This window comes from Apaloderma vittatum, unplaced genomic scaffold (assembly GCF_000703405.1).
Source record: "Apaloderma vittatum isolate BGI_N311 unplaced genomic scaffold, ASM70340v1 scaffold13510, whole genome shotgun sequence".
In the NCBI taxonomy this organism is placed as follows: domain Eukaryota; kingdom Metazoa; phylum Chordata; class Aves; order Trogoniformes; family Trogonidae; genus Apaloderma; species Apaloderma vittatum.
This window is the reverse complement of record NW_009694073.1, coordinates 39,619-67,392: the sequence shown is the minus strand read 5'-3', so window position 1 is coordinate 67,392 and position 27,774 is coordinate 39,619. Positions and strand designations below refer to the sequence as shown.

At 40.9% G+C, this 27,774-nt stretch overlaps 1 protein-coding gene across 1 annotated transcript in view; it reads left to right on the top strand.

Annotated features, from left to right (window-relative positions):
* The window catches only part of TBX18 (T-box 18), a 20,018-nt gene extending 2,677 nt beyond the window's left edge, over nucleotides 1-17,341 (top strand). Inside the window, exons 3-7 of the mRNA XM_009866288.1 lie at nucleotides 1,963-2,134; nucleotides 8,464-8,631; nucleotides 9,811-9,875; nucleotides 13,934-14,028; nucleotides 16,516-17,341. Coding sequence (XP_009864590.1) covers nucleotides 1,963-2,134; nucleotides 8,464-8,631; nucleotides 9,811-9,875; nucleotides 13,934-14,028; nucleotides 16,516-17,240 — 1,225 coding nt within the window. The 3' untranslated portion in view covers nucleotides 17,241-17,341. The remainder of the gene's footprint in view (nucleotides 1-1,962; nucleotides 2,135-8,463; nucleotides 8,632-9,810; nucleotides 9,876-13,933; nucleotides 14,029-16,515) is intronic.
* The last annotated feature ends 10,433 nt before the right edge of the window (nucleotides 17,342-27,774 follow it).

Below are 27,774 nucleotides of genomic sequence, written 5' to 3'. Positions count from 1 at the left end.
AAGGCTAGCTGGATGGTTTTGCAGGCATGCTGCTTTGTTGCTTAAGCAAACAGTGCTCTATGTTTTGGGTTTTTTGCATGTCCTTACCTCATTCACTGCAATTTTGTCCTTTTCTTGTGCTACGGATAAGGTATGTCTTAGGACCGTTTCGGATTTTGTGTTTTTCAGCAAGGTGCTGATACCAGTGCTGAGGATGTCCAGTACATACAGTTTGGGGAGGCTTTTCTGACTGTACCATAGAGAAAAGAATGCTTTTTCTTTGTACTAGTGCATCTCAAATGAAAGCCTTTTTCTTGCTCTGTGTTGCACGTGTGCATTTACTTAGGAATCTGAATTCTTAGAAGGTCTGAACAATTCCTTAAATTGTAGAAAAAATGAAGTAGTTATTCTGAACTGAATAAAAGTTAATATTAAAAATTAAAACCAGTTGCACCTAATATAAGTTGTTTAAACCTCATCTCATTTAAAATAAATACAGTCATACTGAGCTGCACTATCTGCCCGATGTGATGTGTCATACCCAGACAACTGAAGTAACTTAACAAAAGTTGTATGAAGGGCAGTATTTTCTTAATTGGCAAACTTAAATTTCTATCATCATGTACTAGTAACACACCTCTAACCTTCCCACTATATATTAATGTTTCACATTTTGTTTGATTCCACTTTTCATTCTTTGCTGTGCGATCTGTGATCTTTTTTTTCTTTTTAACTTTGGCTGTTTATGTGGCTTTGCAAACTGTCTTGTAGAGCTTCAAATCTGAAAGATAGAACAGCAGTCACATACAAAGTCTAGACTTTAGCTGTCATAGTAGATAGCAAAACAAAATGGCAATGAAGTAAATTGCAGCTAGTTCTAATTTTCTAACAGAATTAGACCTTGTTGTAAATATCTGGAAGCTGAAGATTTTTCTCAGAATATTTAATGTGCATTTATGACTTTATTTACTTTTGTAGGGAAAGTGTGTATTTAGTATAAATCATCAAGTATAAAATAAAAAATGAAAAATGTTATAAGAGCTGACTACGTGATCCGGGGTTGACAGTTTGTCTCCAGTAGAGAATTTCACCACCATTCTAGATCTTAGTTGTACAGCTTGATATGAATTGTACAGAGCAATGTCTATATTGGACCAATTTGTTTTCATTTCCAATTATGTTGTTTGTCTTTTTTCTTAATAAGGAACCAAATTGTACGAACAAATGATTTGATAAAGTCTTTCTTGTTTTTATTAAAGAATACAGCTGAATGACTGGAATTTTACTATACTTGGAAAAAAATGCCTTGAAGTTTTTGAATAGTACTTTTTAAATTGCCATGTGAAGTGTCTGCTTTCAAAATAGGTTTTCTACTAAAGCAGTCACTAATTTTATTAGAAAGTGACTTTGTCAGCATTGGTCTATCGATGAAATGTGGGCTATGTTTTTTTCATTCTGAAGCCTTTCTGCAGTACTATTCAAGAAAATTAATATGGTCTTGTAGAAATAGCCAGAGCATAGTTTGACATAGCTTCATTGCTTTTCCCAGTCAGTGTTCTTTCCCTTCGATACCTTTATTTATAGACTCTTATATTAGAATCAACATGTTAAATCTTCCAAATATGGAATTACTACTTGATTTGATAAATGAAGGACTAGATTCTCCCCTGTTTGCTGATGCCTGTTCAGAGTGGAGTTGTAGCAACCATTGAATGGACACCAGCTTAAAGCTCAGTGCGGAGCCGTGTTAAGGCTGTTGCTGATTTTAAGAAGGCTGAGGTCAGATCAGAGCGTGTTTTTTAACCTTACTTTTGCAGATACATTTTGAAACCAAAACCCCTTCACTTTTATTTATCGTTCTTTTGTGTTTTCTTAGTTGGTGGGTTCTTCCTGTATGGATGGGCCCTAATCTATTAATACTGAATTGGTCTGATAAAATTATTTTGTGTTTTGCACTTATAGGTATTTGTTTTCTTTTTGTAGATATGTTTATCATAGCTCCAAGTGGATGGTGGCTGGTAATGCTGACTCCCCGGTACCCCCTCGTGTTTATATTCACCCTGATTCACCCGCCTCCGGGGAGACGTGGATGAGACAAGTGATCAGCTTTGACAAACTGAAGCTTACCAATAATGAGCTGGACGATCAAGGGCATGTGAGTGCTTGCTCTTCTGCAGTATTATATGTAGGCACATTGCTGAGCTCTAAAGGACTCTGACGTACAGCTTCAGGGTGCCAGAAATAGGCTTGACTTTTCAAAGTTGTTTTGGAACTTTACCATCCAGGTCTAAAATCTGCTTACTTTCTGCTCTGACGATTAACTGCTTATTAGAGCCTGCTGTTTTACTCTCCCCTCAAAAACAGAACTCCTTCTGCAAAGTAAGACTTTACAAGGCTAAATTGCCTAATACGAAGGGGCAAGAGTTGCTCTTATGTTTTCCCACCGAGTGTGTTACTCGCAACTTCTGCTCTGATCAAAAAGGACACTTATATTCACAAGTGGCTAGAAGAAACATTAATAGTGTGTAGTAACTTCACGTGAATAAAAATGCACTTAACTATTTTCTTAACCTAAACATTTGTGTGAAATCCCATGAGGTGTTAATAATTGCAGTCAGAAACGAACAACATGGGAGCTGGGTTTGCTCCGATAATGATTTATTACATACCTTATGAAGCAAGACCCTTTCACAGCTGAGGCTCATTACGTCTGAAAAAACTGGCAAAGACGTATGCAGTGTGAGTGTTCTGTTTGCAAGTTCTAAATTGTTTAGTTATGACATTATCTAATGTGACAAAATGTGTTATGTTAATATTTCCTTTTCTCTTCAAAACTGTTGAAACATGACAGATGTAAGCCAGTATCTTTCCAGCAATCCCTAAAATAGTTTTACTTGACACCTTAGGAAATAATTAAAAAAAAAAGAGAATTGTTTTTAGCCAGGGTGAAGTCTTATAATTCTGCAAAAATCCCATAATAAAAGGCAAATGTTGGCTTCCTCTCAGAAGGAGCATCAACTTCTAAGTGGTAGAGTTTTAAAATGTTGGAGACAAGATGTGGATTCCATTGTCCTTAGCATAGCCCAATTTATTAACTGTGATACTTTCTCCTATATAGGAGGGAGTGAAAGTAAATGTACCTGGCACAGAGTGCAAAGATACTACATGCATCTTCTGATATAGTTTTAAGTCTGTGATTTTAAGCCAGGTATTTTTGTCAGTACGTAGTCTAAGTATCAGATGTTTTTTCTCCCGTTTTGTTTGCAGAGGAGAGTACCCTGAGGCTCTGGTCAAATTGTGCAGGAGCCTCAACTTTTGTGTTACAGAGGCGGGAATGCCAGGGACTGGCTGGACTGAGCTAATGAATGTGATAGCAAGGATAAAAAGCTTCCCTTTTGTATAATGCTGCTCATAATTTTTTTCTTTAAAAAGAATGTGGGGGTATTTGCATCTCTTAAATTAGCAGTGCTTTTCTTTAGGTTTGGAATAAAGGTGTTTTGAATTGCTTCTTTCCAGAATGACAGTTGTGGGGTCTCATTTTTAAGTTAAGGTTAGCCCACGTAGTTCCTGTAGTTTCCTCAGCGCTCACGTGTTTGCGGAAGTTATTTTCTCTGAGTCCTGTTGTAAGGGCTTTAAGAAGTGAAGTGGATGCGGATGGGTAGCAAATGTCACTTTACCAACAGAGAGCAGGCTGGCTGTTTTTTTGTACTCCCTCGTTTCAGAGGGTCGATGCGCGAGCGCTGTGGTCCGCCCGCACACTTGCCGTCGCAAACTGCCCTGTGATAAAATCTCAGCTATGTCGAGAATCGTATTGCTATATTTTTTCCATCCCGGATCTTAGCTTTGTTTTCATTCTGAACTGAAACCTGTGTAGCGTACACAGCACGCCATAATTCAAAATGTGGGGGGATATAAATTTTCTGGTCTTTAGTTAAGTGTTTCGATTTGGGAACTAGTGAAGCAAAGCCCTTGCACAGTGATTTGAGACACATTGAACTGATTCAGAGCTACGGCAGCGCCCCTCCTCCCCAAAATGGAAATTTAAGTATTAAAATAAAAGGACAAAAGAAGGATGACTGTAAAATAATTTCGTATTTCTCAAATCTGGGAAATTGCAAACATGTCAGTCATAATTACCAGAAAAGGCAAAAGCAGAAAGCAGAAAAGTGTCTCTTCCAATGGGTACATTTTTTCTTTTAAAGCTATGGTAGGGTGGAATGCTGTATTGAAAAAGCTATGTAGCCTCTGAATGCCTCCAGCAATAATGGAAAACGAATAATCATATTTTGTGATGAATATGAAAAACAATTGTTTCTCATAAGCAGTAAGGAACCATGTTTCTCACGAGGGTACCAGGCGAGGACGGGGCATTAGAAGAGCTAGGGGTCAAGGCTCTACTGTCCCTCAAATATTTGTTTTTATACCAAGTGTAATACACCCATCTGGGAGATGGGTATATTTTAGATCATTAGAAAGTTGGGGTTTTGCCCCCTCCTGCTTAGGAAGAATGTCTCAGAGATACCTTGTCAGGGTCTCTAAACTCTGCCATCATTCCTTTAGTAGTTGAAGCAGTGTTGGGCTTTAGCTGTTGTTCTTTGGGTGTGCTTTCCATGCTGTCTGGTTCTGGGGCTTCAACCCTTGTGGAAATTGTTCCTTTACTCTTCTTGTGCTCCTCAGAGGTGCCAGCTTTTGCAGACTTTTTGTATTAAAATCTCAAGGCTAAGTTTTGATCTTGCAGGTATTGAGGTAGGGAGCTCGTGTGAAAACAACCCAGAGCCCGTTTACCTATTCTAGAGTATTAAGTCTCAGAATCAGTGAGAGGTGTGACCCATGTCCATGGAACTGGGGACGGTATTTGCAAACAGATGCTAAGGTGGTATTCTTGTGCAGTGTTTATATTGTGGTGGTAGTTCATGGCAGCCATGCCTGGGATTAACATCTTGTGAAAGGAGAGCAGCCATCTCTAAGACGACTTTCTTCACTGCTTGAGTGCTTTCTGGGCTCCTTGCTGCCTGCTGCTATTTTCATCAGTATTTTGAGTGGGAGTTTGTGGCGACGTAATTTTATAGTGCTGTTCTGCCGAGAGATTTCGAAGTACCTCCGCACGTAGGACACCCTGACACATGGGTTCCACTTGCAGGCTGAGGAGATCAAGCAAAATTTGTAAGGGTGTATTTTCCAAAAGGGAGTCACAGAGTGAATTCCCTACTTTGGAAAGATCGTGTGGTTGTAGAGGCATTAAGGCCCGATGGCATCATTAAGACACATACTATGGCATTATGGCAAGGAAAAGTAAACCTGCATTTTGTAGTTGACACTGAGAAGTGCGTGGTCTGGACGCTTTTTGTTAATGCCTCTCATCCTTTTCTCATCTCTGGAGTAAGTGCTGCATTGTAAAAGCAGTCTCTCCCTCCGGCTGGTTAGAGCTGGCTGTTTTTTCTATTTTGATGCATTTTTTAATCTGAATTTCAGTAGAGGGGAAAAGTCAATATTTTTTATGTTATTTTCCATGCTTTTCAACTGAGTATTTTTTGATGCAGAGCAACATCTTTTAACTTTTAGTGAAAATGAGGCTGTTAGTGTGTTAATTGTTCCTTGGTGGTTTTTTTTTTTTCCCCCTCCATTTTAAAGTGGGGTGAGGCTGGAAGCAGAGGCGGACTGTTACTCTGCCCAGACTTGGCTCCAAGAGACGAGCTCTGCTTACAGTCAATGGGTAGTTATATGTTCTTGTCACAATGAAAAGCTGGGAAACATCAGCATTTGCACTTGCAGTTTTTGTCTTTGTGAAGGGGGAATCCATGCTTCTTGGCCCCACACACTTCCCTGCCTGCAGAAAGCCTGAATGCATGGGCTTTTCAGGGAGATAAAAGGAGGATTTTTGGAAGAAACAGCAGCGGGGTGAGGACTGTGAAGGTGGTGGGGAGGCGACTGTGTAGCCTGTGCACTGCCAAGCTGCCGGAGGATTGGCATCTCCCCCGTGAAATAGCATCAGGCTCTCGCTTGTTCTGGCTCTGATGGTAGTGTCACGGTAGTGCCCGAGCTCATGGTCAGCTCTGAGGCTTCGTGGCAGCATCTTTCAGAAGCTGTGTCACAAAAGTAATCCCAGCTTTGTGTGTCTGCAGGTGCTTTGGCTGCCTTTGTCCTGCCAGGCTGTTGCTTTGCTCTGCTGTGTGCTGCGGGTCGCCTGCTGCGGCATCTTCTATGTGATAATGATGTCTTGCTGTGGCCAAAGTGTAATTTTACCTTTGGCAGGAGAGGTTTATTCCCCCACAGAGTATTTTGGTCTTGCCCTGTGAGGGATTTGTAGAGAGAGGTGGGCTCTTCAACTGTGAGTTGGAAGTAATGCCAGCTTGTGTTCGGTGGGACTTGTTCTGTTTGCGTTTTTTATTGTCGGCTTTTAAAGGTATGAGGGGAAAATTGCCTTTTCTGCAGATAAACTGTTAGGTCCTTCTTGTCCTGTTAAATGTGCAAGCACAGTGAGATGAAAAAGCCAGGGTCTACTTTTCCTTAGCTTTTTCTTCCCTGTAGTTTTAGGTGATACTTCGAGTAATAGAGCTAAACAATTTTTAGGTATTGCCTATCTTCGTAGTGTTGCTCTTTAATTCACAGGGGCCCTGCAATTATGTAATATTTATTTAGAATTCGGAGTCCTGATCATTAACAAGGATCCCATTGTACAAGGCACAGTACAAAACTCAAGGAAAAAAAGCAGTTCTTGCTGTGGATTTGCTAACAGTCCAACCGTATGTCAGTGGAGGAAATTTCAGTACAGCACAAAGCCAAGCCAAATTGCTCTCCCAAGCTGACAAGGATCAGTTTAGCTGTAATAGCCACCCAACTAGGGAGTGGAAGGTGTTCGTCTTCGTGCTGCTTGGCTTTGCTTGTTCTGATACATAAGCAGAGCTTTTCCTAGCTGCCTGGGTTATCATTGCGTACGGTCAAGTCGGCCACACAACGGCATGCGATAATGTGCACCGCAGAGCTGATGGAGTGAAGCAGTCGGGGTGGGAGAAGAATGTGGCACGCGCAGTGGCACCCAGGCAAATGGCAAGGCGTGGAATAGCAGTGGGTTTGAACAGTGAAATAGAGCTTTCCTTGATACTTTTTTTTCTGTTGCACCAGTACCTCCCCTGGTATCACTGGGTGTTCACAGGAAAACAGGATCAGGAATGTGCTGTCCTCTCTACGTTTTCTTTGCCAGCGGAGAACTGAAAGGAGTGTTGTAAAAAAGAATACATGTTTGCATGATAAAAATCTTACTCTGTGCAAGATTTCAGAAACTGGGAAAAGGCTTCATATGAGAACATCCATAGGGCACTCCTTGAGCAAATTAATCGGAGCCTGTGATGTCATTGTCAAAACCTTACGTACAGGCTAATAAAACCCTAGATTATTCAGAAACTTGGCTTACCCAAAACAGGGTCATGCCATCTGGCCAGCACCAAGTGTATTAAACTAGCCAAACTCTGGTTTATCCAAATGAATGTAATGTCCTCTATGTCATTTGGATGAGTGGACTTCCACGGCGTCTGGCGTAGGGACTCTGCCTGAGCACATGCGCATTCTGAGGCTGCTTAAGGAGCAGGAAATTAAAAAGCTTCCCCTGAATGTTGATTAGGGGTTCCACAGGCCAATAGCCATAGGACTGTTTATTTATTGAGTTACTAATTTCTTAGGCCATCCAACAATAATAGTCAAGCTTCCAATTTTTTTTTTTTCTTGAAATCTTCTATTTTAGTAGTGGTTGGCTGGAGTAAGATAGAGGGGAAATTCTATGTTCTAAGTCTCTAAAATTTGGGAGCAATACCAAGAGGTATTTTTGTGTTAAATTTTATGCACTGTGAGTTCATATACTTGCTTATACTTTACTCTTAATTGAACTTTTGTATGCTGGGAGGGGTTTGTAAATTGATATTATTTATATATTACAAATCTCAGGTTATTATCACTTTAGAGTTTGGGATTTTGGTATTAATTTACTCTAAGTTTCTGCTCCTTCAGAGCATGAGAGTCTCAGCTTGCATTCAAAACAAGATATGTTTCCAGCCTTTGGGATATTGGGGGAAAAAAATTGCTCCAAGCATATTCCAAAAACAAAAGACAAATGCTGCTGCTGTTAATCCTGTTAGATCAAATCCAGGCTCCAGTGGAAAAAAGTGACAAAACTGTCTTAATTCCAGTGGAACCAGGATTTCACTCCTGATTTTTCTTTTTTTTTTTTTCCTAGCCAGTCTCAATTGAGCCAGTCTCTGAATTTGGAGCCCCTGAGTCGTAATTTTTAAATGCTTAGGCTTGGCAATAACATAAATGCACAGGGATTAGACTACTGTAATAAGAACCTTCAGAGGTTAAAGAAAACATTTGATTTCCAGTAAGTGGCATGGTAAACACATACCATAATCTGTTCCAAAAAGCTATTAGTCCTGAAACAGCAGGATGTCCTTTCTAATAAATGTTATCTTTTTTCCTTTCATGACTGCGTAGATTATCCTTCACTCTATGCATAAATATCAGCCTCGTGTCCACGTCATCCGAAAGGACTGTGGAGATGATCTGTCCCCGGTCAAGCCTATCCCATCAGGAGAAGGAGTGAAAGCCTTTTCCTTTCCAGAGACAGTTTTCACCACTGTCACAGCGTACCAAAATCAGCAGGTAACTGCAGGGCTTTCTGCTCAGCACTTTACAGGCTCTTCAGAGTAGACCAGGGAAGTAAGAGAGAGGAGAAAAAGAGGATACTTTTATTCTACCACTTACTAAAAAGCATTGTCTAAATTCTTTTAGTATTAGAAGTAGCTTTCACTAGTAGTACTGCAGCAGTGCCTTGAGGCTACAGCTGAGACTTCAGGCCACGTGGGCTGGATGCTGCATGTAAAAAGTCATTCTTATTATGGAGATCACACAGTCTAATTAGCGTAGGTAATGGTGTCTTAGTTATAAATATAGCGTTTGGGCGCAAGGCAAAGAGCAGTCTAATTTTTAAGGGCGATTTTGTACCTTTAAGAGTAGATACATACGTGGATAGAATTTTTAAAGCACCTTTGTTCCTGGCTCGAGTGATTTCAGAATTCCCAGGACCTTAACAGAGAAGCTGAGGACTGAAGAACATTGCAGTCGTTTCCAGTAATTGCATTCAGCGTATATTACTGGCTGTGATTTATCTGGCTTTAGACAGATTCAAAGTCAAAAGTAAACTGCTGTTTGTGTGACTCCAGTATTTGGCTCTTATTACCACTTGTTTAAGTATAAACATACATAGTAACACCATAATTAGTGTTGTGACATTTTATTTATTCCACATCAGTTATTGCAGCTATATTTTGGGAAATTATGTATACCTTGCTATCTTTACCAAGAGAAGAGCAGGAGAGCCATGTAAATATTGAAATATAACTGTTGGTACCTATCCCATTTATTTAAATAATTTACATGTATTTTTTTTCAGGGGGTTGCTTTCTCTTTATGGAGGATAATAGCCTAGAGAGAATCTCTCTTTTCACATTTCCTTTTTGACCCATACAGAAATAAAATTTAAATTTTATTGCAATTAGGCAGTATACTCTGTTAGGTGAAGAATGACGTTTACCAGAAGATTTTTCTGAAGACTTCCAACCTGCCATTGGATAGCATTAAACGCCTATTAGTTTCTCCGGGGATTTGCAAAAAATAATGATCAGAAGGCTGGCCCTTATTTTACTGTGTTTTGGGACAATGATCCTAAACTATGCAAATGTGAAGACGTTTCTACTACACTGCTGAGTTAATTCTGTCAGGATAGGAATTTTGTGTGTTAGCTGAATGTGCAGGTAATAATTTATTTAATCATTTTGACAGATAACTCGTCTGAAGATCGATAGGAATCCATTTGCCAAAGGGTTTAGAGATTCAGGACGTAACAGGTAGGTATTGGTGCGCTTGTTAATGCTGATGTAATTGGTTTGTGACGGCTGGTAGAGGGGAATACCTATATTTACAGACACATTAATCTGAAGATTCAGACTTCCTGATGGTTTCCCAGTAACGTTCTCTGTGGTGGGCTCCTGTTCCTACTCCTCTGACCATCTAGGTCAAGAATGGGTTGGAGAACGGTTTGACTCATGTACTCAGGTTTCCTGAGAGGCATACCGTGAAGGCTGCAAATGGAATTACTGCATACTCAGGTCTGCGATGTCAGGCTGCTCCTGAAATCTCCTTTTTCTCCTGGCTGGAGATGCAAATTGCAGATACCAGTGTCAAGCTATAAGCACAGGCTTTCTTGTACATAAACGGTGCTTGTTGTGGATGAACAGCTTGTTTTCTCTTAGAGGGTGAGAAACTGAGTTGCATCTTGCAATAACCTTAAGTTTAGTATGCTTGCCTAGGAAGGGGGAGGCCTGTGTTTGAGTGTCTTTTTAGGCTAAGAAGTTTCAAATCCACTTCCTAGGTGAATGCTTTTGCTACTAGACTATAGATTACCTTGAAACGAGCCAGGTTTCCACGTCTCTGTGGCAGTTGGACTCATTAATTGCTTATTCTCCCTTGATCTATGAATCTTTCAAAATAGCAGTGGGGAATCTGAGTAGTGCAAAATGGAGACTTGGGTCTAGTCCCTGCTGCCAGTACTGATGAGGTATTTTATCCAAAGACCGTTTAATGCAAAATACTTAAGCCTGTTATGAATTGCATGTTAAACCATTTCAGCTAAAAAAAGCAGCATTTAATTGTGGTGTGCATTATACATCAGTTCCAGTGACCACATTGCGTTTGGTGTCTACAGCTGCTATATTTATGACCTAGCCTTGCAGAGGAGGGAGCAGACTCTGTTCTGGTAGGAATGCTCAGAGAGTGTATTTTGGTAGCTGCTTTACTGAGCTTCTCTTTTAGCAGCAGCTACAGCATTAGAGCCTGTTTTGTGCTTCCACCTGAGTTACATAAATGCTGAGACAGGACAGCAAATGAGAGTAGATTTTAGATGAACAGTCACGGAGGAAGTGGGGTAGTTGTAAAGATTTATAGGAATTCACTGCAAGTATCTTTTAAGTTTGCACTCTGCATTTGCTGCTCTCTTAAGGTTTTTGTCTTCTAGAGAGAAACAACCGGCCATGCTCTGCCGTGAAGCCTGGAAGGGATGCCCCAGGCACTGGCAGTTTTGTTCTCCTTTGTGGCCTTCTAGTTTGAAATTAACAGTAACTTCCTGATAAATCATAGCATTACAGAATGTTAAGGGTTGGAAGGGACCTCTGGAGATCATCTAGTCCAAACCCCCTGCCAGAGCAGGATCCCCTAGGGCAGCCACACAGGAACGCATCCAGGTGGGTTTTGAAAGTCTCCAGAGAAGGAGACTCCACACCCTCTCTGGGCAGCCTGTTCCAGTGCTCTGTCACCCTCACAGTAAAGAAGTTTCTCCTCATGTTGAGGTGGAACTTCCTATGTCCTAACTTAAACCCATTATTTCTTGTTCTGTTACCGGGCATCACTGAGAAGAGATTGTCCCCTTCCTCTTGACACCCACCCCTCAGATATTTATATACATTAATAAATGCTGTGACTGAAGAAGCAAAACATGCTCTGTGTGCTGGGGGAAGAAGAGAGTTGCCATACAGGCCCCATTTGACAGCTCTCTGCGGGCAGCGTCTCTGCTGCGCGTGCTTTTTGCATAGCTATAGGATAAGCAGTAAGGAGCCTCCTAAGAAGTGTAAAACACCGACTCCCATGAAATTTCTGAGTATAAGTGAAGTTAGAATTTCTTCCATAGCGTTATGTGAAACAGGAGAAGATGCCCTTGAAAATAGAGAGGAAAGAATCATTGAGAAACCAGTTTTGAACTAGGTTTAATATGGTGGGACAGCCCTGGTAGTAGAATCATAGACTGGCCTAGGCTGAAAGGGACCTCAGAGATGATTTAATCCAACCCCTCTCATGGGCAGGGACGTCTCTCAACCAGATCAGGCAACACATGAGGACCCAAAGATGGTGTAGGTGCAGAAAGAGTACTGCATCTGTAGCCCTACAAATCCAGTTGGACAACTGGGGATATCCAGAGATTTTTTTTTTGTTTTGGCTGCTAGGAATAAATTTGGTTTGGGCATTCGAAAAAACCAGGATATTTTAATTGAAAGACAGTTATGGAAATGGTTTAGGAGGCCAGTCCTGTAGGAAGTCTCTTTAAAACGTTTCAAAACTGACTTTAGATGAGGTTTGAATGCTTTTAATGTAACAAACACACTCGTTGCAGAAGTGACTCTGCAAACTTGTCCACTGCAAATTGACGTTGGTTTACTGAAGTCAGTGTTGCAGTTTTCTTTGGTAGGCTCTGTGGTATCAAGTAAGTTGGGAATGCAGTTCAGATTTTTAAATGTTGAGGAATTTTTTTTTCAAAGTTAAATTACTATATTACTTAGTTGATTATTAATTAACTCTGTTGCTAAATATTGAAATTAAATGTGAAGATTCTGTTATCTTCATTGTTCTAGTTGGTGTATCTATCACTGAGGTATTTTAGTCTGCACCAAAAGCGTAAGAAAACCGCGTGGTACCATTATATCCAACTTTTCATTATTGCTTTAAATATTGCAGCTGTCTTACTGTGCACTGCTACATGCAGTAATTCTGCTTAATTAAAAATATTCCTTTTCAGATCATTCCCATTCAGTCCCAAAGGCTATTTTACAGAAATCAGTAGCTTCACCTTTTAAAAGCATTCCCTGTGCATTTGCAAAGTGCAACAGAATTTATGTGCTGAGAATAGTTTCATTCTTCAGTTAGACTTTAAGTTTGACCCTATAAAAACTTTTACTCAGGAAAGGACCAGAATTTTTCCCTTTAAATACTTCAGGAAAAGCATAACTGTTTTGTTAAATAAACTTGGCCGTTTGATAGCGTAAATTAGGGTGGTGATAAAATGTGGAAATTGTTCAAAGGCATCTTGTATAAATTATCACCTTGGCTACACTCCTCCAGGAGGTGGCTTTTATCTCCGCTTTAACTAGAAATGAAAATTCGCCATTACTGCAGAAAATGAAGGCTATCTCTTTAGTCAGGGTTCAGCTAATAAATACTTTATAAATGTTTCCTGACATACATTTGTGATCCGTCTGGAAATCCAATGAAGAAGAAGCAGTATCAGAAGAACATGTTGGTAGCTTCAAATTAGGCTATTTGCATAATTCTAGTTTATAGAGTGCTGCTGCTCAGAGGCAAACCCTTGTATTTGGTGTCTGCCTGATGCTGACACTTAACAGGCTTCTGGGGCCCAGCAGCTAAAACCAACAGCAAAATTATACCTCTGAGGTGCATTATTCATAAAATTATGTCAGAAAACAAATGAACCTTTACCTTCAGGAAATAGAGATTCTTCTAAATACTGTCTGCTGTGATTGTCTACCCAGATACTTCCATTTTGTCACAAGACTGTTGAAAGAAAATGATAGACGATTTTTAGCTCCTGAAGATATTTTGCTTAACCCATTATAACTAAGACACATCATTGCTTTATACATTTCAGTAACAAAAGAGCTGTACACCCATGCCATGCTCATATTGTAAGTGTGATTTTCCAACTCACCAGAAATGACTGGGAATTCTGTTTTAATAGAAGTTGTCACCAGATCTTGTAGAACAGATCTCATAGACAGATGTAGGAGATCATCGCTCTGGCAGTTAAAGCAGTTGTTCTTAAGGAAATGTCATACTAGGAAAAAAAATAAACTAATTTTAGCCAAGTCTCCTCCCTCCAACAACCCTCATTAAAAGGCTAAAACTCTTGAAATAGAGAGCTAGAGTTGTGGAAATGGGAAACTGTGTGCTACCAGCCCAGTGGCTGCAGATCACAGTGATCTTATGGATAGGGATGTAACGGTCTATTCTAAAATGCAAAATGAACTTCAAAATAATTCTTTTATATGTTTCTGAGGTTAAAGTATCCAGTGACAAAATACAGCTTTCTTTCATGACACAGTGATGGTTTTGTTCTAAACAGAATGGGACTGGAAGCTCTGGTAGAGTCTTATGCCTTCTGGAGACCTTCACTGAGGACACTTACATTTGAAGATATACCTGGGATACCCAAACAAGGTAATATTCTTCTTTGTGTTCTTTCAAAACAAAAGTGCATGAAGATAAAGGTTTACCCATCATGCCTTACAAAAGACTAGGTAAGTGTGTCACTTGCAGAGAAAAAGCACCCAACCAATCCCAGTGCAGGCCATTACCTCTCGTCAGAGTTATTTAAAATTAGAAGACTAATGCTCACTTAACCACTGATAAATTAGATCACAGGTAGAGGATAATGACAGTTATTTAAGGACAGTATAACCTGTTCCTTAGATCTGGCTAGATACGCAACATAGAGTTCACTTATAGATGGCATCTGTCGTACACATCCAAACTCTGATGTAGGAATTACTTGTGTGTTTAAGAGAACAAAAAAAGAATAAGATAAATAAATGATAAGTAAACAATAGCAAGCTAATTTGGTTTCTTCTTTGGAAAGCCTTCTTGATTCTTAAAGACCTAAAAATGGTTCAGTAAAAGCTTCAACAAACTTCCATCTACATCTAAGAGCTTGAAAAAAGAAGACCTCTTCTCTGTTTTGCTTTTTCCTGCTCCCCAGTCCATACCTCTTGGTTTCCACTTTCCCCATTATACAGATAGTGCTGCAAGGGAGAGAAACGTTTAAACAGCCTGTTTCGATAGAGACGGGAGTCTCTACTCTTTTCCGAGTTCCTTTATTTGCAAAGTACCCCAATGCATGTAGAAAATCCTTCAGCCTTTCCCCAACTACATTAGACATATTGCTCCTGATTCTTCACATCTTGCTACCAAATTTACAAACATCTTACCTGCTTTCTTGATAACGTATTGCAAAGTCATGAAGAATCCACAAAATTCACTTTTGTCAGCTTCTCCTTAGCCCGCTTCTTTGAGAAATCTTGAGCATCAGTGCTTGATGTGGGCAATTAAAAAGGAGTTTTTGTGCCAAGTGGTAAATACTTTGGATGAGGGTTGGCAGAGTTGTGGGCAGAGCATGGGTGGCGAGGGACAGTCCTCATAAAAAAAGGCGGTAATGATAAGCCAGCATCAGACCTGAAACACGTTGTTAGACCATGTAAGGCTGAAAGGCAGCTCACTGTGAAGTTAATCCGTCTCGGAGACAGACTGGCTGTACCGCCCTGTTTCTATGTAGCAGCACTGTGTGAGAGCAGGGGAGCGGAGCTGCTGCCCTGAGCTTCTGCGTCTTTTTCTGCTCTTGCTTGAGGTTAAGGAGCTTGTTGAAGTTAATGTTGATGTTCAGAGGACAGGAACTGGGGTCATTGCAAAATCTTTAGTTATCCATACCTTGGACAATAGTGTAGTTCAGAGACTTGCTGAAAGACCTCATAAAAAAAAATTTCCTGGTTGGTATTGCTGCAAGTGCCCATCTTCAGTTAGCAGAGGTGTTGGTGTAGATTGGAAGAAAAGTAAGTCTGCCTTGCACCAGGATTTCTGGAATGTGGTGGTATCTCATGGTGTCTTGAGCTTGTGGTGTCCTGTCAGCAGAGCAAGAAGCAGCAGGCAGAGTTCACTAATAATGTATTTTTCATTTTACTAGCTCATCTATCATGAAAACCTATTAACTTATTGACAGCATGTGTCTCTTTGCAGCATCAAGCGGTTTGACTATTAATGTGGTTCACTAACAGGAGAGTCTTCCTTGTTAAGTGCCTTCTGCCTGGGAGACTGTGAAAGGCCCAGATTAGTTTTTCTGCACTCATTTTTTCTGGGTGATACAAACTCTAAGAAAAGGAAGCGTTTCTTGCATCTGGGAAACTTTGGTCCTGAGAAGCGGTCTCAGCTATAGCAAGCAGTGGGTTTTCAGGAATATTCAGCACTGGTATTTGTCATGTAAGAAAGTCTAGTTTTGCAGTTTGCTGCTGCTCCACCTTATGCATTCAAGAAATGAAGCAGCCATGCACAGTACTCAGCCTATGCTTGTCCTGAAGTTGTTCTGAAGTTTTCTTCTCAAGCTTTTCTGATTTGAAGTGGAAAGGTTTTTGTTCTGAAATGTTGTTCTGAAGTCGTGAACTTTCCCAAAGTTGTTGAACTGGAAACCTCTACCATTTGAGCTAAGGAGGTGGTTCGTTAGCTGGTGCTCTGACAGAGAGAGGCACAAAGTGCTTGAAACTCACTCCGAGGTGTACCAAGAGCATAGACAACACAAAATTTGTCATTTTAAAGAAGGCTTCCTGGGATGTGGTACTCACTTGGCTACATCTTTGCTGCTATGCAATTTCCTTCCAGTGTCAAACAGAGAGTAGTTGGTTTGGGCAGGAGCTCTGGGTATTGAGTGATGGTTGCAAAAGCATAACTTACATTATTTTTCTTGGTTAGGTTGTTTCTTTAAAAACATGCTTGTGCCATACACGCAACCCCCCCCCCCCCCCCCCCATATATGTACAGTATTTTCTGAATGAATTTGTGTCACGTTTCATGTCAAGGGTTATTATAAAAGAGATCTTCGTCTGTCACCTAGGAAGTGAACTTTTTCCAGCATGCTTCTTACACTGTAATATTCTCTTCCAGGAAATGCAGGTTCCTCTACTTTACTCCAGGGATCTGGCAGTGGAGTGCCATCTACCCACCCGCACCTTTTACCGGGTTCCCCTTGCTCATCTCCAGCCTTCCACCTCAGTCCCAACACTAGCCAGCTCTGTAGCCTTGCTCCAGCTGACTACACAGCTTGTGCCCGCTCGGGCTTGACCCTGAACAGATACAGCACTTCTTTGGCTGAAACCTACAACAGGCTCACAAACCAAACCAGTGAGACGTTTGCACCCCCGAGGACTCCCTCCTATGTTGGTGTGTCGAGTAGCACGACTGTGAATATGTCCATGAGTGGCAACGATGGGGATGCGTTCAGCTGCCCTCAGACTGGCTTATCTATGCAGATTTCAGGAATGTCTCCGCAGCTCCAGTACATCATGCCATCCCCATCCAGCAATGCCTTTACCACTAATCAAACCCACCAAGGCTCCTACAACACGTTTAGACTGCACAGTCCCTGTGCGCTCTATGGATATAACTTTTCCACATCCCCTAAACTGGCTGCCAGTCCTGAGAAAATCGTTTCTTCCCAAGGAAGTTTCTTGGGGTCCTCTCCAAGTGGAACCATGACGGATCGGCAGATGTTGCCCCCCGTGGAAGGAGTGCACTTACTTAGCAGTGGGGGGCAGCAGAATTTCTTTGACTCTAGGACCCTAGGAAGCTTAACACTCTCATCTTCTCAAGTGTCTGCACATATGGTTTGATGAAGCCTTTAAGTAAAAGTACAGTATGTTTGGTGTCTACAATGTATTTCTTTCGGAATATGAAAGGACACTCAATGTAGCTTGTAAAATGTGTGTATATATAATATGAGAGGAAGTTTCACTGAATTTTTGGCTTGCTTGTGGCCAGATTATTCTCCAATTTTGAGTTACACAGAGTTTACTGCGGAGCAGACTGCTTTAGTTTTCTGGTATAATACCCTTAGTTGTATAACACGTTGGGACATATGCAACAAATTAAGTAAGACTTCCTCCCCTTTCCCCCTCCTCTGTTCTAACCCCTTTCAAGAATGAAATGACACTTGGAGTATTAAACAACACAAACAAGCCCACTTACATTTCATATAGTACTAGTGAGTTTCTTTAAAACATTCATACAATGATAAGCTGATGCACCAGAGGCATTTTACAAGTTTCTTCTCTGTTATAAGGGATATGAAGGGTATTTGGACTTGTAAGTGTTAAGCATCAAGCATTCAGCCTAAAATAGAAGTTTAGCTAATGGATTATTTGTAAAGTAAATGGAAAGATTAGTTTGCCTTCTCATGATACGCTTGTTTTAGCTTATCGGCAGCACAGCATTCTCACTAGGATTTTTTTTTCCAGCATTAGTCTAGATTTCTGATTAGGTATTTGAAGACAAATAATGTATATTCAAATTGTGATGATAGGAGTAATTTAAACCAACAGCAGAATAAGAAGCATTCCTTGGTACAGAGTGAACTTCATTTTTGTCAAAGGAAGGGCTTGGTGCATTTTTTCCTCCATAAATATTTACTATAAGACATTTACTGGACAGTAGGATATTCTAATGTATCTTTGTTTTTGTATTTTTACTTTCTTAAAGGAAAATGCAGGTTTGATTTAGGGGAAAAGAAAAAAGAGCAGGAAAAGAAATTCCAGTATTTGGTTTACGCATTTGTGTGTTTTGTTTTATTTTGGGTTTCAGTTGTTGGGTTTTTTTAAGGGCGAAAAGTCTTCCATCCTCAGTATCTCATAAATATATCATCTGTATTAATTAGGCAGATGACCCAGTTTGCCTGCCAGTGTTTCTGGAAGCAGAACTTTGTCGTGGCTGTCTCCCTGCTGCTCTGTTTCTCAGTCAGTTTTTGTCCTGGAGTTGGAGGGGTTCCATTCCTTCCTAGCTCTATTTTTAAATGGCGCTTGTAAGAGTGCAGATCACAACTTACTCCTGACCAAGCTTCTCCTGAGTGATGAGGACATGGGGAGACACTTGTCATGGCAAAATTCTTGCCCTCACCTGCACCTGTGCAGCCCTGGTGCGCATCAGTTCTGCTGCGGAAGCTGCCTCTCAGCTGCACACCCGTCAGAGCTGAACCACGGAGGCTGTGGAACAGATTTTAATGCTTGAGAGAACGGATTGTCTTCGACAGTACGCTAAGCCTTCTTTATGTTGTGCAGGTGATGTAAAGGCATTATATAGTGGGTACAAATGTAGTTGGCAATGGTCAGCAATTGAAGGAGAGCAAGGCTTTTCAGAGTTTAGATTTATCTCTTGTTAGATTTTTTTGAAGGTGGATTGTTGTGTTTCTCAAGAGTTTCCTATGACTTTTCTGGCAAACAGGGGGCTTAACCACTCCCACTTCCAGAAAGACTCATTGCAGCTAATATTTCTTCAGTGGGATGAACATAATGCGTGCAGAAACAGCCCCCTCGTTATCTCTTTTCTTATTTGGGAATAGAAGAGAAACCACAGCAGTCTTTAAGTCTGCGCCTGGAGAAGGCTTTATTTCTATTAGTTACGTATTTGTTTATGTTAAAGAAGACACGTAGAAAGCTCTCATTCAAAACTTGAAAGACAAGAGGATGCAATTAAGGCGATATGAGTTTGCTTCTTTGCTGTCTCAAACTTCCCAAGTGACCTTGGGCAATTCACTTGACCTGTCTGTAGCTACTACTCTTTCTTCTCTAAAATCTAACAGTAGCACTTCTCTGCCTCATGGGAAAGGGTAACAGTACAGTGAAGATGAAGATCATCTTTACATCTGCTGTACTGTGGACAGTATGTTACAGATGAATGGCAAAGTAGTGTTCAGATACAACAGTAACAAAGAGCATCCATGTACTTGAGGTCTGTGACTAATTTTGGCATTGCAGTGTTCTTTGAGGCAGACCTCCTAGCAAAGACCTGCGATGCTAAAGGCACTGTTCAAAAACCCCACACTAATGGCTTGTGAAATGGTTCTAAGATGTGTAGAAGATGGACAGATTTTCAGTTGAATTGTCATAGCTCTATCACTTTTAGTTGACAAAAAACTTGTGTATAGTAATTCCTGCTTTAGCCGAAACTTTGAAATGTTGCAGTTGGGCAAATCTTTAAATGGGAAGAGTGGTACAATTAATCTGTACTTGAAAAAGGATAATTATGCCTGTCATCTTAAGGGCTGTGACTAGGTAGAAATGTGGAAGAGCCAAATCATGCATGTTCCTCCAAGGGGCAAGAAAAGGATTGTGCATGGATATTCATGGAGGTGCTCCTGGCAAGAGTACGTACTTTATTGTCTGGGATTTTTTTAGAACTGGTCTCTTATTTTTCCTCAGATTATTCTTATCGTATAACCACACAATATTGTTTGAAACATTTGTTCCTTAAAATTTGAATCATATTGTAAATACTTACTGGTGTGTCATTGTGAAAAGACTAGCTTTTTATCAATATAGTAAATGCTATATATGCATTATATCTATAATTATATATCTGTACTTTACAAAAATGCCACAGAAAATATATTAAAGTGTATATTCAAACACTTTACTACATTTGGAAAATTTAGGGGCTTGGGCCTTTTCTTTTTTGTCTACAACTTAAGCAAAAGCAAAGAAGTGACTCTAAGGTAAGTTCTGATATTCAAAGACTTAATACAATGAGCTGCAACGACCCAGCTAGTTCATCATTCTCTCATGGTTCAATTTAACCATCTGCTGTTGATCCTCTCTGTTATTTGCCTGCAACAGTCATGACAGATGTTGAATACGGGGAGATGCTGAGGCTGGTAGCAGAGCTGTGAGGTTTTTATGTGGGAAGAAGGGACCAAGCAGCTTGCTGGGCTCATTAGCCAGCAATGAAGCTTTGCTGGTTCCTCAGAGCGCAGTTCATCCAGCTGCCAAGACCAGTTCAGCTGGCCTGTATCGACTAGATCTGGGAAGTTAGCACTTCCCTCTGACCAGGTACTTGAGCAGGAGCTCGGTACCCTGCACATTTTCTCTCTGTGCTTTTACTTTGGCCATTCCCTCTCTGTTCTCCTCACTCTAAACACAAAAATCCATTGATTCCTAAGGCACAGTTTATAGCCTATGGTCAGCTGGGTATACTGTTACTCAGCAATGAGCGACATTTCTCCCTCCAGAAATACTGTTAAGCAGAGTGGCCTTCTTTCCTATTGTACTGCAATAAATGATTCCATGTGACGCAGGGCACAGGGCCTGAAAACTTTAGAGACTGGAGTTTCGCAGTCACTTAGCACTAGCATTGTTGCAAATGACCAGAATTAAGGCAAGAGAAGTAGGCATGAAATGCTTGATCATAAATATCAGGCCTCAAGAGACAGTGAAAATGGCTGTTTTTAATAAGAGAAGAGCATTTTTTTTTTTTTAGAATAGCACCATCAGATTCTAAGAGGACTCATTTCTGCTTCAACAGAGTACAGCAGGAGAAGCTTTAGAATCATGGGGACTGTTGGCATTAATGCTAGCAAGTCTATACTGTGAGCATTTAAAGAGGAGAAACTTAAATCATCATCAGAAGTAGCTCACAGATTCTGTGGGTATATTTTTCCTGTAAAGGTAATACATTTAATTAGTCTGCACAGAAGCAGGTTCAAAAAGGCTGCAAAGTAGCTTTGTGTAGAGGATTCTTATCCAACTTCACATACGAAATTACTGTCTTATTGCACTCTTCCGAATTTACTGTCAAACTCTCATGACAATGTTTAAGCCCACTTTGAAGCCCAAGTTTTAATATCGATAACTGCCATTTATCCTAATGAGGTAATGGTTAGTCTTTGTGAGCTCTCTGCTTCAGCTGACAAAGACTTAGCAGTTGAGCTCTTCTTTGATGTGATTGTCAGATTCAGTATTTTCACTTTGTATTTAACACAAAGTTGTCGATATGTCAGTACGTGCAAAATTACAGGAAAATTCATGTTCTGCCTTACATTCCACCATATTCCTCAGTTACCCAGTTAATTCAAAACACTGACACGCCAAGATGACACACGTTTTTAAGAGGTGATGACTTGCTTCATTAGGAAATAACATTTCTAGAGAATTCAACTTGCTTTAAATGTGTTTTATCAATGCTATTATGTTCGTGCTCTGAAAAGGTGTTTTAATATCTCACATCTTCCACTCCACCAGAACATGAAACCTCCAGAAGCTAGATACGCTTCCATTTTTTTTCCTTTGTGGCCTTTCTTAACATTGGAGGTAACACTCAGATTTCAAGACAAGTTCTTGGGCTCCAATTCTGGGGCAGGGAATGGCAGGAGAAGTGGAGAGAGTACAGAAGAACCCCGCAGTCCCACCATACAGTCTTGAAATGTCACAGATGCTGTGACAGCAGCTACAATGTATAGTTCTATTCAAATATATGTCAGTGCATCTCTCACAGGAATCTGTAGCCTAAAATGCGAACTGATATCAAAGGCTCGTCAGGAAAGATAAAGCATGATGTGAAAATACTTGTGCTATTCGAAAGCGCAATGGATATTATAATATAGAGCCAAGAGCAAATTTAGAGCATATTGGACTCCACTGTGGTCAGTGGTAATGTTGCCACTGACTTGAGCTTTATGGATACCACATTTTCGGACCCCCTTTCTGTTGCAGAGTGCTTTGTCCACGTGGCAGCTGCAGTCATACTGTTTTCAGGGATGTCCCTCTGGCCCTTTTTGGTGTTCTTCAGGTGGATAACCAGCTTTGTGCAATTCACATGCTCGCATTTTGCTTTTAAATTTATATTTCTGCAGTTTTTGAGCCACAGTCTGCCTCACAGACAGATAAGACAAGGCAGGAACTTGGTGTTCCCTCCCCCAGAAGCCTAGATGGTGGATGGTGTATCCCTTCCACTGCAGATAATTGACTATATATTTCCCACAAGGTTTTTATTGTATTTTAGAGAAAAGTAGTAAAAATAGAGGCTATGTCACAATCAAAGCAGTGTTTCCATTCCTCGGGCAATATTTTTCACTAACCCAAAGGAAAACACCTCCCCACCCTTCCCTGGTTACTGTGCTTGGTATATGGTTCTCAGTAAGAAGAAAACCAGATGCCATGTTTAAATGTGAGATGGCAGAAACCAGAAAACCAGAAAAAAAGGGTCCCAATTCAGGGAAATGTTCTTGGATAGTCTTTGTATTCTTTGAAGTGCAATATGGACACTGATGTTTCCAGAGACATCTGCAGAGATCCTTTGTAGATGGCTGTTTGTGTATGATAAATGCCTTGCCGACACATTGTGCACTGCGGATCACCTGCCCCATACACGGGCAGGGCGTTGTCAGTGCCAGACAAGCCACAAAAAGACGTGTGAGCAAATGCCATTTGTGTGGTTCTAGTAATCCTACACAGAACCATAGCTTCTCAAGTGTTAAACAGACCCCAAAGCTCCATTAAAGAGACTGGTTCTGAGGGAGAACTAATTACGTGCCAAGCCCATGCAATCCAGTCATCCTCATGGTGGTAATTAAATAGCATCTTACAAAGGATATAAAAGCAATTAATCTAAGCAGGCATTCATTTCACTTTGCTGTAACTGTAAAGGATATCTTAATTTCCTGCCCATTTTGGGAGGGGAAGGGGAACGAATGTCTAGGCGCCGTAGTACTGAATAGTTCACCGCCATAGGAATTTTTTGTGTGGAAAGGCAGGGGCCCTGGAAAACAAAATTTAAGAGAAGGGAAGTGATATGAGCAAGGAACCCTTAGGCATAAAAATACATCATCGCAAGTATCTAAAAGTAATCTGTCTGGTGTCACGTCCTTGCATTCAGCAGAGGACAGAACTGTTAAGGAGTGAAGCGATCTTGAGCTTGACTTACAAAGTGTTGGATAGGATGAAGGCCTGTGTTAGGTAAGGTAAAAGCTGAACTAAACAATAATCTAAGGTTGAATGTCTGCCATTTTATGTCTTTAGCATTCTAGAGTGAGGTTTTTGTTTGTTTTTTAAAGATACTACTAGCAAAGATGAGATGATGCTTAAAAATTTCCAACCAGATGTGTGTCCAAACTTTCCCAGAGATGAAGGGTATTCAGATGCAGTTTGGATTCAACCCATTATATAGATACGTTTGTTTTATAGATGGCTGCAGCTGTGAAGTTTGGATTCAGATCTGTAACTCCCCTAAACTTTGAAGAGTGTAGTCAAATCTGCGGTTTTGGATTTGTATCTCCAGTTGCTTGTTGCGTCACACTGTCACTCACATCTGTTACAGTGGCAGCTCAGCTCAAAACTCTGATACAGACTCGGCAAAGCTGAGCCTCAGAAAGGCCACTTCTCAAGCAAGCTGTTACATATGAGCAGCGACAGCCGAGTGTTGCAGGTCTGTAGGTTAACAACTCTCTGCACGCCGTCTCATGGCCATTGCTGACCCACCACAGAGCACTGGCTGCTGGGTCACAGGTTGCTGGCTCCTGCCCTGAAAAGTATGTTCCACATACTTCCTTCATATTATGTTTCTGTGTAAGTGAACACTGCAGCTTCCCACAGGGACAGTGCGTGATGCCGCGTGGAAGGAGAGTGGGTTGGCAAATGGGAGGAAAGCTGGTCCTTGAGGTACTCTCTGAGGGCTTATCTATACAGACTGGTTGCTGAGAAATAAACTAAGAGGTGAATTTACAACACCTCCGCTCCACAGGTGGGCACTCTTAACATGCAGTAAGCAAGAGGAAGGTACTCAGTGTGGAAAAGAAGAGAGAAAATACTCCACACAAGCCATGTTCCTGTGAGGATACTCACTGCTGTGAGGTTGAGGTCCTGCAGTTTCCCTCTCTTGTTTGCTCTACAGGCAGACCTTGAGACTTCAGCCACACTGTAAAAAATAACAACCCACAAATGGCTGTCTGGGAGGGTGTCACTGGCTGTCACCATGGCATAGACAGTCTCACCAACTGCAGTGAAGGAGCCACCCACTGTAAATGCTGGACAACTCTTCTGACCTGTTAATAGTTGGCAGACTATTTGATGACAGTTGCAAGAATCTGATGCACAGCAGTATCCTTTACAGCAGTTTAATCTTTGTCATCAAATCCCCCAGCAGCCATGATTAATAGCCACACTTGAGCTTGTTTTGAAAGTTGTGTATTTGGCAGCTATGAACTTTGATCTATGGTTTCGCTTTAAAGAATCGTTATGACACAAACTTTTCCTGTAATCCTTCCATCTAATTAAACCACACACAAATACTATGTGGGGAAATATGATGCTATTGATATAAGCTGTGTGTTTATTACAATGTTTTAGGCACTTTATTAAAGTAGATAGTTGTTCCCAGCAAGATAGTAGATAAGCTCCCCAAAACAATAACATCACCCAGAAGGAATATGTAAGAGAATTTCCCAAGGCCAAATTCGATTAGGAACTTTCTTTGTTGATTAATACCGAGCCCTTGAACTCTTTAAGGTCTCAGATGTTTTAACCTGAGCTAAAATTACTAGCATTTAATGAATCTACCCTACTAACGTGTACTTTTCCACAAAAAGTTTGCCTTTGTACTAGATAGTTAAAGGACTTAAATGTCTAATGTGGTAGTGTCTGTCTTCCTGGTTGCTTAGTATTTGGTTGCAGTTTAATGAGAAAGTTATCAAAGAGCCAAGAAAATTTATTTTCATATAAATACCTTGAACCATGAAATCTATTTTTTTTTGTAGCTGAATCAGCCATAAACCAGACATTTCTTGCTGCTCTCTGCCCTCCTGTACACAGTGCAGTGAAATTCCAATGTTTTCAAGCCTAGAATATGAACCATGGATCAGAGTCTAAACAGTGGTTTTTCTAGGGCTGAGGGGCAGCCCTGCATGGTCCTGACTGTGTTGACTTACTTCTGTACTTCATCTTCATGACCTCAGTGTCTTGCAGAAGAGGGTTCCTTCCTCCAGAGCAGAGTACCCAGGTTGTGAGCAGCAGTTTTATGGTGCTACCTGGAATTTCTGAAGTTTCTCCTAATTGGCCCAAAGTGTGATCTAGGTGCCAGAAAAATGAGAGATAGCAGAGATATAAATCTCCATCTTGAGGTTCTTGCTGCTGCCAGGTCTACCAGTGTTTATATTTGGTGATCACCATCTTTCCCTTTTATTCTGGGTCTACTTTCATCCAGCTGGCTTTTGCCTAAAACATGACTCTTGTCAGTACTGGTTAAGCCCAGTGACCATCGTTTCTGAGTCAGTTGGAAAGCAGACAAAGTACCAAGTAAAATAATTTTCCCAAATTGTCTCACAAATTTCCAGAGTTCATATAAGTGTAGAACAGCTGAAGCAACATGAGTGATCCCCCAGGGAATTCACAGCTGAGCACCCTCAAGCAGAAGGAATAGCTGCCCATCACCACTCTCTGGACTTGATCAGAAAGGAGTGAAACAGAACTGCTCTAATGCAATTCCATCTCCTTGTGCCAGGTTCTCCAGTCTTGGTATTAATTCCCTGTGATGAGCTGTGTCCAAGGCTACCACAAGACTGAGCAGAATTAGCAGGGACATTTGTCATGTGTTTGTCGTCACGAGGGAGGCTGGATCAGTGGCCAGAAATGGCCTTGACCTAACCTCCTCCTGAATAGCTGGACACAAGTTACTTGAGCTGTCATCCTCTCTTTAGAGGCTCTGCTCAGAAAAGCAAAACTTGCTCAGGCATCCTGAAATCTCTCCTACATCTGCACAACCAGGGCTTTGAGTGACAATTGCTGGCTGGGCAGAATGGAGGTGTCACATTATTCTCAATAAGCTGCAGAATCTTGTGGGTGTACATAGAGTCAAAATGTATTTCATATACAACTGGAATAAAGTTTTGTATAAAGAGCTTATAAAACCTCATAAGGACTTTTTTACTAGATCAAGGGCCGCCTCTTGTTCTTATTGAACTCAATGGGAATTTTGCTACTGACTTCAAAGGGAGTTGAAAGGAGCCATGAGGGCCTGATTTCCACTACTGCATGTGTGCTTCTGCACACCAAATTTGCATCTGGAAGGACTCCGTTTTCAGGTTTTTTGGTTGCTGTAGTTGTTGGGATTTTGCTACTTGAGAGTTTGTATAAGCACAAGATCTGCTATGTGCAGATAGTCTACACACATGAGCGAACAGCTTACTTCGGTTGTGCAAAACTATCCATACACTACACATTGCATACATGCAATGAAAAGAGGATGCACTCAACTACCTCATCTGAGTGGCATCATTCTCACGGGAGATCAAAATCCCTCCTCAGCACACAACGATTGATGAAGTAGGTTCTGCACTTAGCGCTGTCAACTTCAGAAAACAAAATCAAACATAAATGAATCCTTTGCAGGTCTTTTCCCAGGCTGCAGTCATAGAGCAGCCTTAAGACCAGATTCAAGAATCCAAACAGTTTTCAAAATAGTTTGGAACTTCCTTTAACTTAAACCACTTCCAAGGGTATAACTTTCAATTCCTTCTCTGCAGCAAGTTGCGAAGGACGAGATTTAGCAACTCACCCAAATATACTACGTTAGGGAAGAGGGCTACTTACACAGAAGCATGAGTTAAAACTTCAGTGGTTCAGAAACAGGCATGAAGTTGTTAGAATGGGAGCACAATTTAAAAAGTTCAGTACAAATAGGGGAGCGACATTGCAAATACCTGGCAGTTCTGCACAAACCTAGAGGCTCCTGGGAGCCTGAGCAAAATCAGATTTAACTCATTTCTGTGTCAGCAATAACATGCTCTGTCTGCTCTACAGTTGATTGGACCTTGCTGCTAGCTTTCTTTTAAGGATGGTTTCATAAGCTGACAGGTAACACTCATGCATTGTGTGCTTCGATAATTACCATCCCATTCTTGATAGTTGCACATTCTCTATGAGTCTAACTAATGCCACTATTTCATAGAATTTTATGTACTTGAGATATTAGAAAGCATTATCATAGCCTTCCTCAGTGATCCTGTAGCCAAGCCATGTGTATTTCATTCCTTCAACCTTACCTTGTGAGAAGATGCCAGGCAGACCAGAAGCTGAGACAGCATCTGCACCTCTGAGTAAGGGTATAACAGAAAGCAGAGTGGTTGGACCCTCTCAGCCTCTCCAAAGAAAACCGCTCTGCTTGCTCCTCCCCTCCTGCATGACTCTTTTTCTGGATTACTCAAACCATGGGTGTGGAGTAGAAAATTGGTGAAGCTTCATAGAAGATGACTCCTGCTAAATTGGAGAGTCCAGGGACAAATATGACGCATGTAGGAGGAGGCCAACTGTGTGAAGATGGAGAGTACCAAGTAAGGAGGCTCGCTGAAAGCCTACACAACCTTGGGGTAAAGAGTTTGGGTAGTGCCAT